This window comes from Suncus etruscus, chromosome 13 (assembly GCF_024139225.1).
Source record: "Suncus etruscus isolate mSunEtr1 chromosome 13, mSunEtr1.pri.cur, whole genome shotgun sequence".
NCBI lineage: Eukaryota > Metazoa > Chordata > Mammalia > Eulipotyphla > Soricidae > Suncus > Suncus etruscus.
In genome coordinates, this window is record NC_064860.1 from 199255 (window position 1) to 218203 (window position 18949).

At 47.0% G+C, this 18949-nt stretch overlaps 1 protein-coding gene across 1 annotated transcript in view; it reads right to left on the reverse strand.

The window, feature by feature from the left end:
- Nucleotides 1–6021: 6021 nt before the first annotated feature.
- The window catches only part of MTTP (microsomal triglyceride transfer protein), a 29588-nt gene continuing 16660 nt past the window's right edge, over nt 6022–18949 (reverse strand). The window contains exons 9-18 of the mRNA XM_049785269.1: nt 18739–18907; nt 17811–17918; nt 16044–16256; nt 14261–14472; nt 12248–12345; nt 12002–12123; nt 10877–11104; nt 8261–8385; nt 7573–7743; nt 6022–6313 (exon numbers count right to left, since the gene is read on the reverse strand). Coding sequence (XP_049641226.1) covers nt 6142–6313; nt 7573–7743; nt 8261–8385; nt 10877–11104; nt 12002–12123; nt 12248–12345; nt 14261–14472; nt 16044–16256; nt 17811–17918; nt 18739–18907 — 1618 coding nt within the window. The 3' untranslated portion in view covers nt 6022–6141. The remainder of the gene's footprint in view (nt 6314–7572; nt 7744–8260; nt 8386–10876; nt 11105–12001; nt 12124–12247; nt 12346–14260; nt 14473–16043; nt 16257–17810; nt 17919–18738; nt 18908–18949) is intronic.

The following is an 18949-nucleotide window of genomic DNA, read 5'->3' on the forward strand; positions in this document are numbered from 1 at the left end:
GTGACCCCAAGGAGCACTGGCCAGTGCACAATGGGTCCAGCCAAGAGCAGCCTGGATGAGCAACTCAGGCATCCACTGGCTAGGAAAGCCCTAGCCAATGAGGTTGATACAGACTGCTCTGCAATATTTGGGACTGCAATAGGGCAAACAGGCAGCTGCCATTGTTGCTGTCAACCTTGAGGTAAAGCAGCAGAGACCTGACACCCATCTCCACCGAGAGAGACTTCCGAACTCCTCCATTCCAAGTGGGTGCAGCTCTAGGGTGGGCAGGAGAGAATGTCTTGCCCTATGTACTCCTCACTCACCATTGGCTCTCAGCATAAGACAGTGATGGTGGGATGCAGGGGACCAGGAGCATAGGGTCAGCGCCATTTAGCCCTGGACACTCACAGCCCTGTTCTTAGGAAGCCCAGTAAGCTTTGAGAGGGAGGAGTTCTTTGTGCTTTGCCACTCTCCAGGCTGGCCACGAGCTGCCTCCTCTCTTCCTGTCATTTCTGCTGCTCCCTGACTGCTGGCTCAGGATCCTCTCATTTCTTGTTCCGCATCCTAAGGAGCCAATTCACTCTAACACAAAGCCAGTCCATGTCTGGTGAAACAGCCCCAGAACCATGCTCACCCCAGTGCCAGCTTTATGTGGCTGAGAACAATCCACACTTAGTGGTTTGAAAGGCACAAAAATAATTTGTCCCGATCTCAGGGATCTACAATGTGGGTAGAGCTGAGTATGGAAGATTCTTTTCACACAACAGCTCTTTGAGGAGGTTGGGGCTCCTTCCTGACTGTTCCTCGGGACTGGAGAGGGGTCACTGACTGTCAGAGGAAGTGGGGAGCACTCAGCTAGGCCAATGGGATTCAGTCCCTCAGCCCCTGCCAGGTGTAACTGCTGCCCCTTTCCCAAGGCTGAGCTGAGAAAGTGGCCCCACATCCCCACTCGATTCAGTGTGCAGGATACAGACCACATCTCAGTGAGAGAGTGGTGTATAACTGAAGGACAGGTTTTTGTTTTTTATTATTTGTTTATTCATTTTTAACAGGCACCATGATTTCCAAAGTTTCATGCATATGATGCTCCAGCACCACCCCCACCACCAGTGCCAATATTCCAAGATGCTCTTCAACAGATGAATGGCTAAAGAAACTGTGGTACACATACACAATGGAATATTATGCAGCCATCAGGAAAAAGAAAGTCATAAAATCTTCCTATACATAGATGTACATGGAATCTATTATGCTGAGTGAAATAAGTCAGAGGGAGAGAGATAGACACAGAATAGTCTCACTTATCTATGGGTTTTAAGAAAAATTAAAGACATCACTGTAATAAAGCCCAGAGACAATAGAGTTAAGGGCTGGAAGAACCAACTCACAATTTGAAGCTCACCACAAAGAGTGGTGAATGCTGTTAGTGAAATAACTACACTAACAACTAGCATGACAATGTTAAAGAATGAGAGAAGTAGAATGTCTGTCATGAATACAGGCAGGTTCGGGGGGGGGGGAATTGGTGGTGGGAATGTTGCACTGGTGAATGGGGGTATTCTGTTTATGACTGAAACTCAACTACAAGCATGCTTATAATCATGGATCTTAAATAAAGACTATAAAAAATGTTCCAGTGGACTGTGGTTGAGGAATAACTGTACTTAGATGGCAGGTGTAGACTCATAACAATTATCTCATAAATATATAAATATTTTCACTCTTGTAAACCAACGTTTCCTCAGTAAAAGATAATTTAAAATGTTTAAAAAAAAAGCACAGATTTAGGAAAGAAACGTCCTGTATCAGTCTCTACAGGCTGAGTCCCTGATGCTCTGGTGTTTGAGGCAGGACTGGCATGAGGAACTGAATTCCCTAAGGAATATAGGGAATGGAGACTGGGGCCCTTATCAGAAAAGATGAGGGTGACAGGAAGCCTGCATTGGCAGGTTGGGAGCAGAGGGAGTATGACAATGACCAGACCCAAAGTTTTCGGGTACAATGTGGGAAGTGCCTGAGTTGGGGTAGCTGGGGAGGGAGGATGTCCTCTGAGGGCAGCTCGCCAGGCCCTGGAATGAATTCTTCCAGTAGAGCAGTGTGGGAGGGTTACCATCAACACATAGCAAAAACAGCAGTGTTATTGCAGCATGTCTGACACTGTGATATTGTATGCCACATGCCTACAGACACATGCACAGGACTGCAGAATCACAGTGCTGTAAAATAGGTATGTGTTTATATAGCCATATGTACACTTGCTAGATTCTAGTACTGCAGAATCACAGTAACAGGACACTTGAATGATACGACATGCTTATACACACACACACACACATCATAAATACATATTGCATAGGTTTTCTCTGGAAACTTCACTTGGTCTTGCTACAAGTCAGGGCAGAATGTCTGAAGCAGTGGGCGGTGTTATGGGTACTGTTTACCAAACTCCAGGGACATAATTGGAGACCTGCTTTCTGAGTGGGAGAAATAATTTTAAGAAATGAGTGAGAAGGGTCCCTTCAAACAGAATGGGGTAACCCCTTTCATAAAGCCTATCAAGTAATTTTAAGCTAAGCCTGTTCTGAAAAGAAAACATCCAAACTTTTACATGTAATTCTAGAAGATTATGGCTGGAATCTTTCTAGTAAAATTAGAAGGATGAAAATAGCTTACAGGTTTATGTGACGTTCCAAGTCAACTGTGAATAAATTAAACTTTTATTAACTGGAGGGTAGCAGAGAATTAGATCCACCCCACATTAAGCCAATCCCATGATAGAAGGTAAATATATTTCTAATATTGGAGGTACAATGGCATTTTATTGACCAAACCATTAATAATAGTTTCTAATCTCATAAAATAAAATGTGATATAGACTAGTGTTCTTCAATCTTCTTAGACCTGTCCTGAACTCCAGACTATAGACTGGCAGTACAACCATTGCAGTAGACCAATTGTATGTCACCTTTCCTGTGAGCCAGCACTGACCCATAGGGCTAGAGTGACATTTCTTCATCTGCTTGCTCAGACCAAAGGCAGTAGACTTGGCTTTGAGACCGTAAGGCAATCTGATGCACAGAGGAAGAGGCAATACTGGCAATGAGATCCAGATTTTAGCTTAGATTTTTTTCCTCTTTGTTTCTGTATATTTTGAGTGCATTTCTTCTGCAGCTTGACACATTTCAACAAAGCTGGGTTTGATTTTCTCACTTCACTGAGTTTGTGGTGGCGACACCAGCATTCTTTTAACAGAGAACATCAACTGCCCCTCAGAGATTCTCCATGTTGTGCAGGGTTATTGAATGTCAGTGGTGGGGAGAGAGTTCTCCCCTGAGCTACTATCCAAACCTGGTCTCTACCTTTTCTTCTCCAGTGTACTCCACTTTCCACCTCTGGACATGGTGACCTCTGGCTGTGGTAAAGGCTGGCCCATGGGATCAGCTGGTGGCCACAGGGAAGGAAAGTGAAGTCAGAGCTTTTCTCCCTGCTCCCCGCTCAGAGAAATGATGAGGATTTCTAGGTCCCACCCCAGTCTCTTGCAGCAGTGCCCCTGGTTCTGTGTCACCCTAACTTCTGCTTTCCTGGTGCCCTGGTCATTGTCACAGTATGTGTTGGTGTCTCTATTTTGGGAGTAACCCTCAGTTCCTTCAGAGATCCTAAGGAGGAGAAAGTGACAGCAAGGTAGAGGTGGCCATGGAGTCAGAGAATTTCAGACATGGCCTTGAGCTCAAGTCCTCGGGAATGGCAGTCAGGTGCAGGCTTCTTCTGTAACCTTCCTTCTTCAGAAGGAGATAGCCATTTCCTGAAGCTGCTTACTATTTTCTCTGAGAGTTTTATACTGAAACTTGCCTATTTTATGGCTAAATTTTACTCATTTTCATTAACTCCCTGTAAACATACTCTCACACAGTCACATTCATGGGGAACAGAGGCGGAGGATGTTGGTAATGAAAGATAGGTCAAGTCTGCAGTCTGGTTGTGGGGAGAAATGGGTACAAGCATGTTTTACAGAAACATGAGTACATTTACTACTCAGAAGAAGTGTTTCCCTGATAAGAAAATAAACCAACAAACTCAATCCTTGCAGTTTGCAAGGTCTATAAGGCCACGTATGAAAAGCTAATAACTAGGTCAGTAGACGGCTCAAAGAGCCAAAGCATATGAGAGTTGTGAGTTCAATTCTTAGTGCCAACTGGTGTCCTGAGCAATCCCGAGAGAGGGAGAGAGAGAGCCAAGGTTGGGACCAGGACAAGAGTAGGAGAAGTGGTAAAAGAGTCCTGTAAACAATCCTGCGACCATCCAGCAGGAGCAGTCAGGGTGCCTTATGTACTTGTCAGGCAACTGCCCCCAAATGGCAGTTACAAGGGGCCTTTCCTTACTGACTTCTTGACCCTTAAAGAGATATGCTCCTCTTATAGTGACCAGGGGCCATAAGGGTCTCTCGCTTCTTAGAACCATGATGTTGGGGATGACCTTAACACAAAAACCAAACACATAAGTGAATGTCCTGACTTCCGTGGAGCCCTGTTTGGGAGCTCAACTTCTCCACACAGTGTCTCTCAGATGACAGGAGAGAACTGAGGAAGATCCAGGCCTGGAGGCATCAGCTTAACTTGCTCCATGCCTCACTATCTGCATTCACATTGTCTCAGCCTTGAGCCTCCAAGGCTAGGGATGGAGGGAGAGCACCATACTGTAACCTATTGCAAGTAGAAGTAGAAATAAAGTGCGAATAAGCTCCTTTTACCAGACCAATCCTGAAGGAAGAAGAACATCATGTCTCTAAAGCTGAAATTCACAGTCATGGCCATAGACACGAGCGCTTATCACAAATTCCATACGCTTTATATGCTACTTCACAGGCCCTTATGCCAGGCACAGAGAAATATGGTGTCACCATAGTGGAAGACAGAAGAAATTCAGGAGGAACCCACATGCTTATTTCATTACTCTAAACATACAGTGTGGGCTAACTAAAGTCCTATTACATGTGCACACGTGTGTGTGTGTGTGTGTGTGTGTGTGTGAGAGAGAGAGAGAGAGAGAGAGAGAGAGAAAGAGAGAAAGAGAGAGAAAGAGAGAGGAGCATTTACAATCTGTGCTGGGTTTAGTGTATTTTTATTAATAAGCATTTGAAAATGTTTGGCATGGCTCTCTTATACAAATAAAGGTATTCTTTCCTTGATTTAATATTTTACAAGTTAAAGACATGGATTTCCCAGAGCAGTCCTTCCTTCTTTCAGCCTTCTGGCATCCAAGCCTACTTTGGTCATACAGGGGACCCTCTCCCAGACAGCACTAGTGAAAGAAACGGTAGGACCATGAGGGTCCCTCACACAGGACCTCACAGCACAACTCAAGAGCCAACTGAAACAGAAATGGATTCTGTCCTAGTCGGAGAGTGCAGGGGATGAGTGGGCAGAAGGGTCTGTGGGGAAGGACATGGTTGACTTTCCTTCTGGTGTCTTCTACCCCAATGCTTAGTAAAACTGCAACACAAGGGAAAAATATTCCTTCTGGAGGCTGGTGACAAAAGTCTTTAAAACTGTTTGTTCCTGGGCCAGAGTGAGAGTACAGTGGGAAGGGAATGTGCCTTGCACACAGCCAACCTGAGTTTAATTCCAGCATCCCATAGGTCCCCTGAGCCCACCAGGACTGATCCTGAGAGCAGAGCCAGGAGTCACCCCTGAGTACCAGCAAGTGTGGCTCAAAAACAAAAACAACAAAAATGGTTTGTCCCAGACCCTAAAACCAGAAGGTAACAAAAAGGGGGCAGTTTCCCTTTCCTAGAAAATGTGCCTCAGAGAAAGGCCACGGTCACAGTTCTAAGGGCTTTCATAGGCAGGGGCCAAACATTGCTAGAACAAAGGGGTTTTCCCCAATTCTGTGTGTTGGTTTATGTCTCTGGAGACAAGTTTCCTCTACAGGAAGTATTGTTTCCTACCAAGGGGGAAGAAGGGGACTTGGAGGAGGAATAAGAGAACTGCGAGTGTGGCTGGAAGGGACAGTACGGGGAGCACAGGGGCGAGACCCGCACAACATCATGCGAGGTTTTTATGGCTTTTTACGAACATCTTAAATAGGGCAAAATGTAAACACTGTGCTCTGAGAGCAAGGCACAGACCCTCTGGCATGGACATGGGTCGGAGGGCAGGAGGCTCAGAACCAGCTGCTGGAGCCACTCTCCACTTTCTGGGGAAACACCACCTTGCACATGTCTGAGTTCTCCTGGTGCAGCGGGAATTCGGAGCCTGCTATCATTGACTTCCTGCTCCTTCGGGAAATGAAGCCTTTGCCGGTAGACAGTCGTTCATACTTGGTCTCAAATTGCCTGCACAAGAAAATATCATCAGAGGTCATGAAAGCCTGCCACGTGGCCTGCCCCCCCACCAGGGGGATAGCGACAGTGACAGGCACCGAGGCCACACAGACAACAGATTTCTCCTAGATTGGGACATGTGGCTAAGCTTCCTAGGCCTTGCTAGACTCCCAATCCCTAAATCTAGAGGCTCCCTCACCCCAGATCCTCCCTACTTGCAGAGGAGGAGCCAGTGAGACAGATTCACACTGATGATGCTGACAGGAAACAGTCCCAGAGCTCTGCTGACATAAAGTGTGTTCTGAGCACCACAAGGCTGGCACTTGTGGATGCCTGATGATAATTTATTCTAGATATTTTTGTGTGTAGATTAGCCATGGTTTGGTTTTCTAACCCAACTCTGATGTTCAGAAACATCCCCTGTGAATATATCTGCACTATGCTCTTCATGCAGTCTGGCACTGAAGAGGAGCAGCTCTGCTCTGGCTATTGGCTGGAGGTGATGGCCTTCACCTGGCTGGTGACTGTGAGTGAAGCCCCAGCATAAATAGCCGATGTCAAGTCAGTGCCACTCACAGTAAGTGTCCTTATGGCCACTAGCTTCCAAGGATTTGGCAAAGGGAAGCTTGAGAGGCAGGGAAGAGGTAGAAGGCCAATGGGCCTTCACTCAGTTGTGAGTGCAGGAATTCAGGAATTCCCAGAAGCACTAGCTGTTTAAATTCAAACCCTCTCCCCAACCCGCACTCTTGAGGTAGAGCCAAAACTTTTCTAGGTCAAGGAGCTGCCATGTGGACACCTAAGCACCCTGGGTCCATCCAGGCACATGTTTGCTGGGCAGCTGTGCTGGATTTTTTCTCCAGGAGACAATTGAAGGGACTGAAGAGAGTGAGCACACCCAGCTCTTTTGCTGAAATGATGTAGGGGTACATCAAATCCCCTTGTTTTCCTGAGAACTTATTTCTGGATTAGAACATGATATCATCTCCCAACTCAAACATGAGAGCCTTCAGTGTCTTACTTTCCTTGAGCCTGGCTTTTCTAGTCATACCATTTACACTATTTTTTTTTCAATGACTAGGTGCCAGTAGGTTCTTACAATCTTTTCATTTCCAAAATAAAACGTTCAAAATGGGGACCCTGGTTCCTAGTGTACAGGCATTCCTGAAACATTCTTATTTGGAGGGAGTATTATTTTGGCTCTTTACCCAGGGGTCACCTACTTGGGCTCGGGGGGGGATGGAAGCCAAGTTCCCAAGGACCCTGTTTTGTACCTGAAAGGAGCCTCTTCTCTGTCCATCTGCATGCAGACCAGGAATGGGTACTGGGAGAACTGCACCGTGGAGATGAACTCCATGCCTGCCTCTGTCTCTGCACTAACATCCAGGCCAGCTTTCAGGAAAGAGGAGTCCACGGTGATCTCCCCAGTCATGGCCACAGCCAACCTAGAAACATGGTAGGAAACGCCAGTTGAAGCCACACTTCTTGACCTTTAACCACCTGTCTCAGCTTAGTGCTGCCAGCCAGGAACCAGCAGACTGTGTTCTGTGGCCACGGGGCCACCGTGGCCCTGGGTGTGTCATCCCTGGAGCCAGTTTGCAGGCTTAGGTGAGTGCAAGGTGCCATAGGGCTATGCTTCTGAGCCCAGGGTAGACATGCCAGCCTGGCATTGCAGGAGCTGACAGGTGAGACTAGGGACTCCAAACAGGAAGAAATTGAGGGTCTGCTCCCTACTGACAGTTTGGGGGGAGCACCTCAGCCCACCCCCACTCTCTGACTGAGCATCTTAGAACAGGAAGTTTCCATGAATCAAGTCAAACCTGCTCATGGGAAGAAAAGCTTTCTAGGCCATTCTGCTCTATGCCCTAGTGATTACAGACAGCCCGAGAAACCTAGGAGTCCAGAGGGATGAGAAGCAGAACCAGCAGAGATTTGCACAGAGCACAGCAGGCTAAAACTTACCCATTTTTCACTCTGGTTTTAGACTCACGGTACCACAGACTAAACTCCATGGCACCTGAAATGTCGATAGCAAGGCCACCCTGGATCTCCATGTTGGCCTTCAGCCCAGACTGCAGCTGAAGCTCCTAGAAGACAGATAATGCCAAGAGAACAGATCTGGTGGTGGTAGAAATTGCATGAGCCCTTTCTAAGCAGCCCCTTGCCACCGGAGTCATTAGCACAATGCCCTTGTCATTTCCTAGGTCAGAGACCAAGTCTGGTCTCCCATCCCTGGAAGCAGATTTACCTCCGAATTGGAGTAAACATGGCAGTGGGGGAGCAAGTTGCCCTCTCAGAGGTGTTTTTCTTTTACTCATTTTCACCCTGTGGGAAGGGCATGGCTTCTTCTGTGTGGGGAACTTGCTAGAAATGCGACCCCTCCAGCTGCTGAGTGAGGGACTCTGAGGGCATGTGTGCCAGCGTGGGAGCAGGCAGGCACCTCCAGAGACCTGAGTGGGGTATGCAAAGTACCTTGTGATCTTCTATGTGCTATGGGGAGGCCTGTGGAAGGCATCTCCCCATTCTCTGTGTGAAGGGCCCAGAAGCAGAGGCAGCAGCTCTACCTGGCCATCTCCTCTAGCCCCTCCAGCTCATCCACGAGGACTAGAAACACCAGGCCCGGGAACTGTCTTGGGGGAGACTGGCATAACTATGCTCTGCAGGTCTGTCAGGAGCCTCAGCTCTGCCTCCTGACTCAGGAAAACCGTTCTCAGAAAGGGCACAGACAAGAGCCTCGCTGTGACCTCGCCTCTGGGAACGAGACACTGGGACTTTACATGTGTGGCCGCTGTGACTTCTCTGGTCTCTGACCTTTGTCCCAGAGGATTTCTTACAGCTCAGGGAAATATATTCTCAGCTGGCAAAGCAGGTCGCCCTGTACAGCTGACTTTCCCAGACCTCTTTCTTTGAAGAGTAATCCAATTAGCCAGAAAGAGAGAGAAAGTGAGCTCAGAGTAATTTCATCTGTCCGGGTGGCTGTGATGGGTGTCCCTGCCAACATGCTTTCACATGCCTTGATCTGGCATAGTCTGGGGCTGCGTTTCATTGTTGGTTGCCCCACAGAGCCATGAGCCACAAACTGCTTCCCTGATTCAGCAACCCCCCTGAAATGTGCAGACCTGCCACCTTCCTCTCAGACCTGTCCCCTGGTTTAAAATCCCTCACAGAACTGGCTAGATCAGGAATCAACAAGCCACAGCCACCAGGCAGTTCTGGCCCACTGACTGCTTTTATAAACAAAAAGGATCGGAACACTGCAAGTCCATTTGTTACAGGGGTGCTGGTGGCAGAAGGTCTGTGTCATCAAACCTAAAATACCATCTCTCTGCATCTCCCATAACAGCCTGCTAATGTGGGTATTGGGTATTCACCCTGGGTCTGACCCTCAGGCCTCTCACACAGGGCCCATGATGTGGTGCCCTCACTTCGAAGCCTGCCTGGGGCTAGCTCAGACCTCAATGCCTTCGATTGAACCTCCCTGCAGAGGCAGCACTGCCACATGAAAATTCTGACATGGCACAAAAGTTGGTTCTTCACCAGTGAACTATGAGAACTAAGGAGTGTGGAGGAGCTGCTAGTTCCTATGTCTCTGAGTGCATCAAGAGGAGAGCAGTTTAGTTCAAAGAAACAATTCAGCCTCTGAAAAACTGCTCTAACAGCTTCCCCTAGGATCCAAAAGATCTGGGTACATGTTTTTGGTCAATAGCTAGGAGACTTCCTTTAGCAAACGCTTCTCTCTGTAGTAGTATCTAGGGCTCCAAGGAGTGTTCCTGAAAGGGCCCTGACCATGCTGCTTGCCCCCCCACTTTATTCCTAGAAGGAGGAAATTGTGCTGGAAGTGGGTAGCAAGAAGAAGCATGGAAAACTGAAAACCATTCTGTAAAACAGAGTTCAGAAAAATTAGAGTTGACTATGTGACAGGGTAGGGCCTAGGCACTAGAATCTTACCGGCTGTTACAAGAGTCAAATCCTCACTATATACAGTTGGTTGTCTCCATGATGTACAGTTAGGAAAACACCCTCTGTGTGGACCCATGAAGAAAGCCCACACCATGGCCAAGTTGTCCAATACCTATTGGAAAGGGCCCTCCTAAGGCTCCTCACACATGAAAATGTGCGCAGTGCTCAATTGTGCCTCTAAAAACTTGATATGGGCAGAATGATCTACTGAGGACCTTCTTCTTCGTCCTGTATCGTCAAGGACACCCTGGGGCTTAACTCCTGCTCTGAGATCTATATATATTGGGGCCACACCTGCTGGTGCTTATAGGTTACTCCTGGCTCTGCACTCAGAAATTACATCTCTATGGGATGCAAGGAATCAAATCTGGATTGGCCACATGCAAGACAAACTCCCTACCAGCTGTGCTATCACTCTGGCTCAATTCCCTGTTTATTTGAGCACCATATTTTTTTCTTTTATCTCAACATTAAAGAGAGCTCAAAGGCCAAAACTGTATCCCTAGAGGGAAGGAGAGGGGAAGATGCAAAGATGGGGTGCTCAGCTGTGAGCCCTGAGACCCCTCCCAGAGCAAGGTGGGATCAGAGCTTTTTGAAAAGGCAGCAGAGCAGGGTTACCTGAGAATGGTCTACGAGCAGGATAAGACCCTTCACCACACTGATAGGGTCACCAGACGCTGACAGCATCTTGGACATCAGGTCACTATATCCACTGAAGAAAGTGACAGGTCGGAGCTGTATGTCAAAGAGGATGGCTGACATGCCTGCAAAGGAATCCAGGTTCTCCTCACCCTGGTCCGGAGTGGCTGCGATCAACGTCTCCAGGCCCTGTGCCTCAATGACCACCTATATAATAGGGACAGGGTCAGTGTGTGAGCTACGGTCCCCACCTGAACAACAAACAAGGAGCTCTGCTCCACCTGCTGCCTCCCAACCACTAGGCACCATCCCCGCTTAGCAAAGAGCCCAAAAGGAATGGGGCACTGGAAGGGGCGGGGGTCAAGATTCAAGTCCCACTGCCTTCTTTGAGCTGTCAGTAGAGACATGTCTCCCAGGCCTGCACAAACCCATACTGGGCCACAAAGGGAGAGGAATGATGGGTACATGAGGAGGCCAGACACTGCAGCCTGCACACTGTCCTCCAGGGCGGCCTGAACTATGAGGAAGGTAAAACAGAGACACAGTACACTGACCAGGGTAGGCTCAAAGGTGCACAGGCGGGCAGGGATCCTCCCAAAGCTGGAAGGAACTTGTCTATAAGCTCACAATATGGTACATAAAAAAGTGAAAAAGAAGGATCCAGAGCAGCAACATAGGTGTTTGCCTTTCTTGCAGCCAACTGAGTTCTATCCCCGGCATTCATATGGCCCCCTGAGCAGTGCCAGGATAAAGCTGAAGATGGAGTAGCAGAGGCCAGGGACCCTGGCTTGGACCAATCCTGTACAGACCTTCTGTTTCCCTAGAAACACCAGGAAAATAAAATATGCTCTAAGTGTCTGGAGCACTATAGAGTTACTCTGCGAGTTCAACAAAAATCCTTTAAAGATACAGGCCAGAAACACTGACATGATTTCCACTCAGAGCATAATGTGATGCTATGAAGACATGTTGGGTGCATAACAGAACAAAGGACCCTCAGGCTACCACCACAGAAAACAGAATTTCAGGCCATGCAAACCAGGGGCCTCCACTATCAGATTTTTCATGCTGGCCCCATGAGGTGGAGCTGCAGGAGAGCCCTACCTGGCTGGCGTGAAGATGGGCCTTCCCAATGTACTGGAAAATGTTCAGGTTGCTTCTCCTCAGAATGCCAGAACCCGAGTAGAGGATGTCGAGGCCATAAGTGGATGCTGAATGGGAGTCACCTGAGAGAAAACTGCCCATTAGTGACCAGGCTGTTCCTGGACAAACCACCCATTAACAACCAAACCTTCCCCAGCCAACCCGCTGTTGGGTCCAGTAGTGCCTGACCCCACTTGTATCACATACGTCCTATGTAGCCAGTGTAGGTGGAAGAAGACCCACTCTTGGCGAAACGGTCATAATTGTGAGCTACCATCTCCTTCAAAACACGACGGACCATTTTGCTGCAAGACACAAAAGGAAAAGGCTGCCTGTTCTTTGTGTCAGTGTTTCAAACTAGATCTGGGGAAGACCCAGATCTAAGAGGCAGGAAAAGAGCCAACTTTCCCTCAGTTGCTAGAGATGGGAGGCCAGGTGCCAGTCAAGCCAGCTGGGGCTTCTCCACATTTCTGGGCCATGTGGAATTTAGGTGGTATCAGAATCACAGCAGGGTACTGGAGTGACAGCACAATAAGGAGGGCACTTGTTGCTTGCCTTGCACATGGCCATCCTAGGTTCACTACTAGGCACCCCATATGGCCCCCTGAGCACTGCCAGAGATGCAAAGCTATGAGTAACCCTGAGCATTTCCAGGTATGCCCCAACCAAAATTTAAAACATTAATAACAGTAGGAACATGGTCCTAGCCTCCTGGAGAACAGACCTGAGTCCAGACTCTGTGTCTGGACCTTCAACTCAAGACACATCTCATTAAGACTCGTTTTTGACCCTTCTCCTCTCAGCTCATCTCTACCCTCTTATGGTCACAGTTTCAACTAGTTACCAGAAATAATGTCAACCATCTAGTTAACCATCTCATTAAGCCAGAAATAATGAAATTATAACCGACTAGAGGGGGAAATGCCCAGAAAATTGCCTAAAGAAGCCTTGGCCCAGGTCTGGATATGGTGTGGATTGGAGATTTCAACTAGAGTTTTCAACCACCATGTGAGCAAGGAGGAAAGGACTCAGAAGATAGGGCCACTGAGAGCAGGAGCCATGGAGCCATGAAGTCCCTGCATCAGGGGCAAGCGTCAGAGCTACTGAACACTGCTTTCTACTCCCTCACCAACCCACCTCCGTGTCTTTATCCACTGCGCCCCTTCCACTGCTTCTCACACCTTTACCTCTAGCTCTCATTTCTCTTTGCCTCTATTATCTACATTAACATATTTTCTTCCTTTTTTTCCTACCATCTGCCATGTCCTTTTTGACCAGGACTGCTCAATTTGGATCTTTCTTGGGGTTCCTGCATAGAACTTGGAGAGCCTAGAAAATACCATCTTCAGCTCCTGACTTGAATTATTGTGTAGAAGGCTTGGGAGGAGCTGCTTTGAAAAGGACCATTAGTGAACTAGGGAGAGAGAACATGAATCTGGATGGAATAAGTCTGGAATGGAGGCAAGACTCCATTTCTCAGAGTCCTAAAGCATGAGCCATGCTAGTTGTACTTTTCTGATCTACAAGAAAGGAGTCTACAGATACTATCTCTGAAAAATCAACTGTGGTAAAAGATCACTCATGAGAACTCACATCACTCTCTCATGCTACCTGAAATTGTCTAATTAAACTTGCAACTGGATTTTATTTAATTTGGGGGGATGCCCAAACAATGCCCAGAAATACTTCCGATGATTCTTGGCTATTTGGGGCAGGTTTAAAGCTGCAATGAATGAAGTTCAGGTCACTTCAACAGTGCCAAGGGCCTCAGGGCTGCATCCATGCAGGACCAGAGATCAAAATAGAGTGAGCCATATGCAAGGTATACATCTGACACCCTGTGCTATCTCTCCAGCCCCACTGAGTTGGATCTTAAAACATAACTAATATGTTAAAAAATATTTGTCTGACTGAACAGGAAGCGGAACCTAAAGGCCAAACCAAGTCTAAACCAGAATGAAGACAGTTTATCTGGCCCAGTAAAACCCTCTCCTGCAGGAAGCTCAGCCTGTGTGCTGAATCACCACTGCTACTCTTCTCTCTCTCTCTCTCTCTCTCTCTCTCTCTCTCTCTCTCTCTCTCTCTCTCTCTCTCTTTCTCTCACTCTTTCTCTCTCTCTCTCTCTCTCTCTCTCTCTCTCTCTCTCTCTCACACACACACACACACACACACAGCTGCATGGGAGCCTGCACAAGCAGAGGGCAGGGTGCAGGGTTCTACCTGGAAGGCATTTCGAACCGCAAAATGTCCTGGATAGTGGTGAGCATGTACTTGCTCATCTCCTTGGGCAGCTCTCCGATGGAGAGTAGGATGTTCTTCACGTCCATGTAGGATGGGTTATTGCTCAGAATGACCGCAGCAGCAGCAGTTCTCACCGTCTTTTCATGAACCTTGCGGTTCTGGTGGTATATCCTGTTCAAAGTCTTCTTTACCTGGGCACAAAGCAGGGAGTATGGTGAGCATACAGCCAGCCATGCTTGGAAAGGTGGCAGTGAGCACTCAATCATCACAACATAGGCATGTTTTCACATTGCCCAGGTCCTATTGCTGTTAGGTCGAATGATAGTTCTGATTAACCGACAGTGAACAGGAGCATGAGGATAAAGCAGGCACAGTGAATTCAGGACCCTTCCTCACAGCAACCAGAGCGTGAGTGAGGAATACTTTGAATAAACTGACTTTGGAGGCTATATTAAACTTTTATTTCTTTTTTTTTTTTTTTTTTTTTTGTTTTTTTTTTTGGTTTTTGGGCCACACCCGGTGACGCTCAGGGGTTACTCCTGGCTATGCGCTCAGAAGTCGCTCCTGGCTTGGGGGACCATATGGGACGCCGGGGGATCGAACCGCGGTCCGTCTCCTAGGCTAGCGCAGGTAAGGCAGGCACCTTACCTCGAGCGCCACCGCCCGGCCCCTAAACTTTTATTTCTTATAGATTTTCGTTTGGTTGTTTGGCTGTTGGCCATAGCTAGCAGCACTCGGGCTTACTTCTAGCTCTGTGCTCAGAAATTACTCTTGGCAGGCTCAGGAAACCATATGGGATGCCAGAGATTGAACCCAGGTCAGCCGCATGTCAGGCGAATGCTGTCCATACTTGCTCCATGCTAGTGCTCCAGCCCCCGATTCCATTTTCTAAGGAGAGCATGGCCACATGTAATCGGGCTCTGGATGAGCATCTGTAGGACTGAGGTTTCCCTACCACAGGGAACCCTAGAATCTTCCTCTGTTTCCTTTTCATAGCTTTCCCTTTCAGAGATACTTAGCTTTACAATCATTTGTGTGAGAAAAGCAGTGCTCCTGTCCTCTCTCAGCGTCCTCATGTGAGAGAGACATTGGTGGCCATGCCAGCCTGCTCTGACACATCACATTGTCATCCACACCCCCAGCCACATTACAGAACTCTTTTCTTTTTCTTTTTTTTCTTGTTTTGGTTTTTGGGCCACACCTGGCATTGCTCAGCGGCTACTCCTGGCTGTCTGCTCAGAAATAAACCAACCACCTTTGGTCCTGGATCGGCTGCTTGCAAGGCAAACGCCGCTGTGCTCTCTCTCCGGGCCCAGAACTCTTTTCTTAATAAAACATTAATACCAATGAAAAGTTTCCTAGACAGCTGCACTGCATGGCAATGAATCATTTCACTATCACCAGCTCTGCCTACCATGCTTTCTGGCACTGGGAGCGATGTATGTCCTTCAGTCCCACTAATCTAAATCTCCCTTCTATCTTCTCCATGTGTTGACTAGCTCTCCAGAATTTTGGGAGATGAGAAGCCCATACAAACATCAGCAATTGCAAAGAGTGAGAACCAGTGCTTAGAGGGAGAGCTGTCAGCCCATGACCCTAATACCTACCTAACAGTACAGGTCCCACATTTTCAAACTGCCAGGCCATTTCTGAATGGCTCACACTCAAGAGCCATCTCTAACAGGACAGAGGTGCTGCTGGCCTGAGAAAACTGGGCAATTTGTGAGGAGTTTGCGTGTAGCCCCTGCTGTGAGGCATTTACCTCTTCTGTTATGAAAGGGACATCGTATCTCTGAAGGGTGGTGATGGCCAGGTGGCTGATGGGGCCCTCCCCAGCCTCAGCATACTGGAGGAGAAGAGGGATGCCTTCGGGTAGCAGGGCATTCTTCATGCTCAGCAGGTACATCATAGTATCCTCTTTCTTCTCTGGTTTTTCAAGTCCCCCCAGGATTAATTTCTTGGCTTCTACCACTGCCTAAAAAAGGATACATGAATCACAGCTTAGATGAGGTTGATTTATACCCAGAAAGTCACCTAAATTTACAGCAAGTCTGGAACTCACCACCTCAGGGGAGCAAAATGAAAACATCACAGCTTGGTGAAGGTACATTTTCCAAATATACAAACATACATATTTATAACACACAAGTAGAATTCCTAGTGTAACTTATAGTGGTCATATTTACTCTTGAACACAGTACTGGATTATTTGATCAGCAGACTAAAAGTGTCTTGAGGACAGTAGACTATTTGTGGCATCTTCCTCTTCAGGTATTAGAGTCATGACTAGCATAGAATAGTTGTGTTAAATGTCACTGAAAATATTTCTTCAAAATGAGTTTTGTCTCTAGTCAAGATTTGATATACGATGTGAGAAAAAATAAACTACCCAAATGATTAGAGGAGTTGAAAAAGCAAAACCATAATTCTTTGTTATGATAAAAATAATGCAAATTTGTTTTTTAAAATTAGTAATTTTTACTTTTTCTTTTTGGGGGGAGAGGGGTTGGGGCCTTCTTGGAGGGGCTCACTCCTGGTAGTGCTCAGGGAACTATAATGGGATACTGTGGATCAAATCAGGTCAGCAGAATGCAAAGCAAGCACCTTCCCTGTTGTACTATCTATCTCTTTAACCCCTTAACAAGGAATTCTGCTACTCAAATATCTTCAGTGAAATTGTTCTTCAAGAAATGTTTTTCATTACTAAAGGGGACAGGCTTTGTCAGGAATCGACTGTGATCGAGTATATGAGCACTGCAAGGCACCCACAACTAAGCTGTGTGAGCACTATAGCCCAGACCACTGATGGCATAGTCCTGCCAGCAAGGGTACCAGCAAGGGTATGGGGGGGAATCAATGAGCACAGAATTCAGACATCCAGAAGGTATTTTTTTCCTAATGAGTAGGATGTTAAAATGAGGGGCTGCTCAGACAAATAGAGAAGCCGAGTGAAAGAATTAAGAATAAAATGTAAAGTACTAAATACTTTGAACTAACAAAAGTCTCACTCCTGAAAGTCAAGATCGCAAATCTGGTGAACCACAGATAAAATCCTGCTGTGAGAAGTGGCTTGAAAATCTAAGATTTTTCTAGGAACAAGAATGACACTGTATGCACCATTCAAGGACACAGTGGGAATGACAGTCTATAAATACCACGATGGGGGATGAGTGGGCCAAGCACTTTCTGGGTGAGCATTGGTTAGGTACCAACATGTTTTAATGCATAATTGGGGCTGAGCTCATACTCCTCTTATTTTTTTTTTGTAAAATTGGGCTGAGAAGGTTTATGCAGTTTTAATTTTTAATAGAAATTTTTCCAGATTACTTAAAAGTGGAGTGTGATGATTATGTGGTGAAACACAGTATCTGTGCACCTGTTGCTGTTCTAATTAACTGGTGTCAACACAACAAAGATCCATCTCACATTGCGGCTAGAGACTGAAATGACAGTTGCAGAGAGGATCTAAAAAGTACCTGGGGAAGGTGGGGGGCGGGCAGAAGCACCATAAGTGAGAGGGTGAACGTACCTTGAGTTTGCAGCCTTCACTAAGGCACAGTTTCCGGACCAGGGCCCCCATGATGATCATGACTGTTTCTCGGATGTCATTGCTTGCAAAGGAGCCTTTAAACTTCCTCTGTTGGGTCAAGGGGATAAATAGTTACCAAGAGTGACGACCTTCCCGTGGTACCTCAGCCCAGAGAGGACAAGCCCGAAACTGGAGATTTTGCTGCTGAATTCCCTCCTCTCACTGTGCTCTTCATGGGCAAGAGTTAACAAAAGCAGTAAGTTAACAATCTCCAGCATGCCTGACCTTGGTCGGTGAGGGACCCGAGCCACAGCATAGAGGGGAGATCTTTTGCCTTGCATATGACTCAGGTTTGGTCCTCAGCATCCCACATGGTCCCAAGCACCACTAGGATTAACTCCCGAGTGCAGAGCCAGTAATAACACCTAAGCACTATGTTTAGTGTGGTTCAGAACAAAATCAAAGCAAACAAACCAAAAAGAAAACAACAACCCACAGAAACCTGGGTCTGTGAGCTTCTTCAAGGCTAATGAATAGGCTGCCTTAAGTCAATAAATGCCAAATGGTCTATAAACTATTATGCATATGTGCAAAAGGGCCTTGCAGCTTTGATCAGACTGAAACAAGCCAAGGTTATATATTTTTAAAATAACGAGTCCACTAAATTATAAATAGATAAGTAGTCTTAATATTTTTATTTGGGGGAGGGGCTTTTAGGGACACACTTGGCAATGCCCATGGCTTACTCCTGACTCTGTAATTAGGAATTACTTCTGGTGGGTTCAGAGGACCATATGGGATGCTGGTCTCCTCAGAGTGAGATGACCAGCCTTTGGCCATGCTCAGACCTCACTCTGAGGAGACCTTTCATCTCATTCATACCCTGAAGAGCTTTCAAGAGAGCTCTTGAACCTTTACTCTGACTTACAATGAGGGCATACAGGAGGTCTTCACTGGGGTGGGAGGCAAATCCACAGGCATAGAGAAACCTCTCTTGAAGCATAATGCTGCTGTCACTTTTGAAATCCAAAAAGTCCAAAATGGCATCCAAGGAGTCTGGCGTCTGGGCAGCGGTGACAGCGTCCACTAGCTGTGGTCTGTGGAGAAGGGTTACAGTGAGGGTAGGAGTCCTGTAGGCA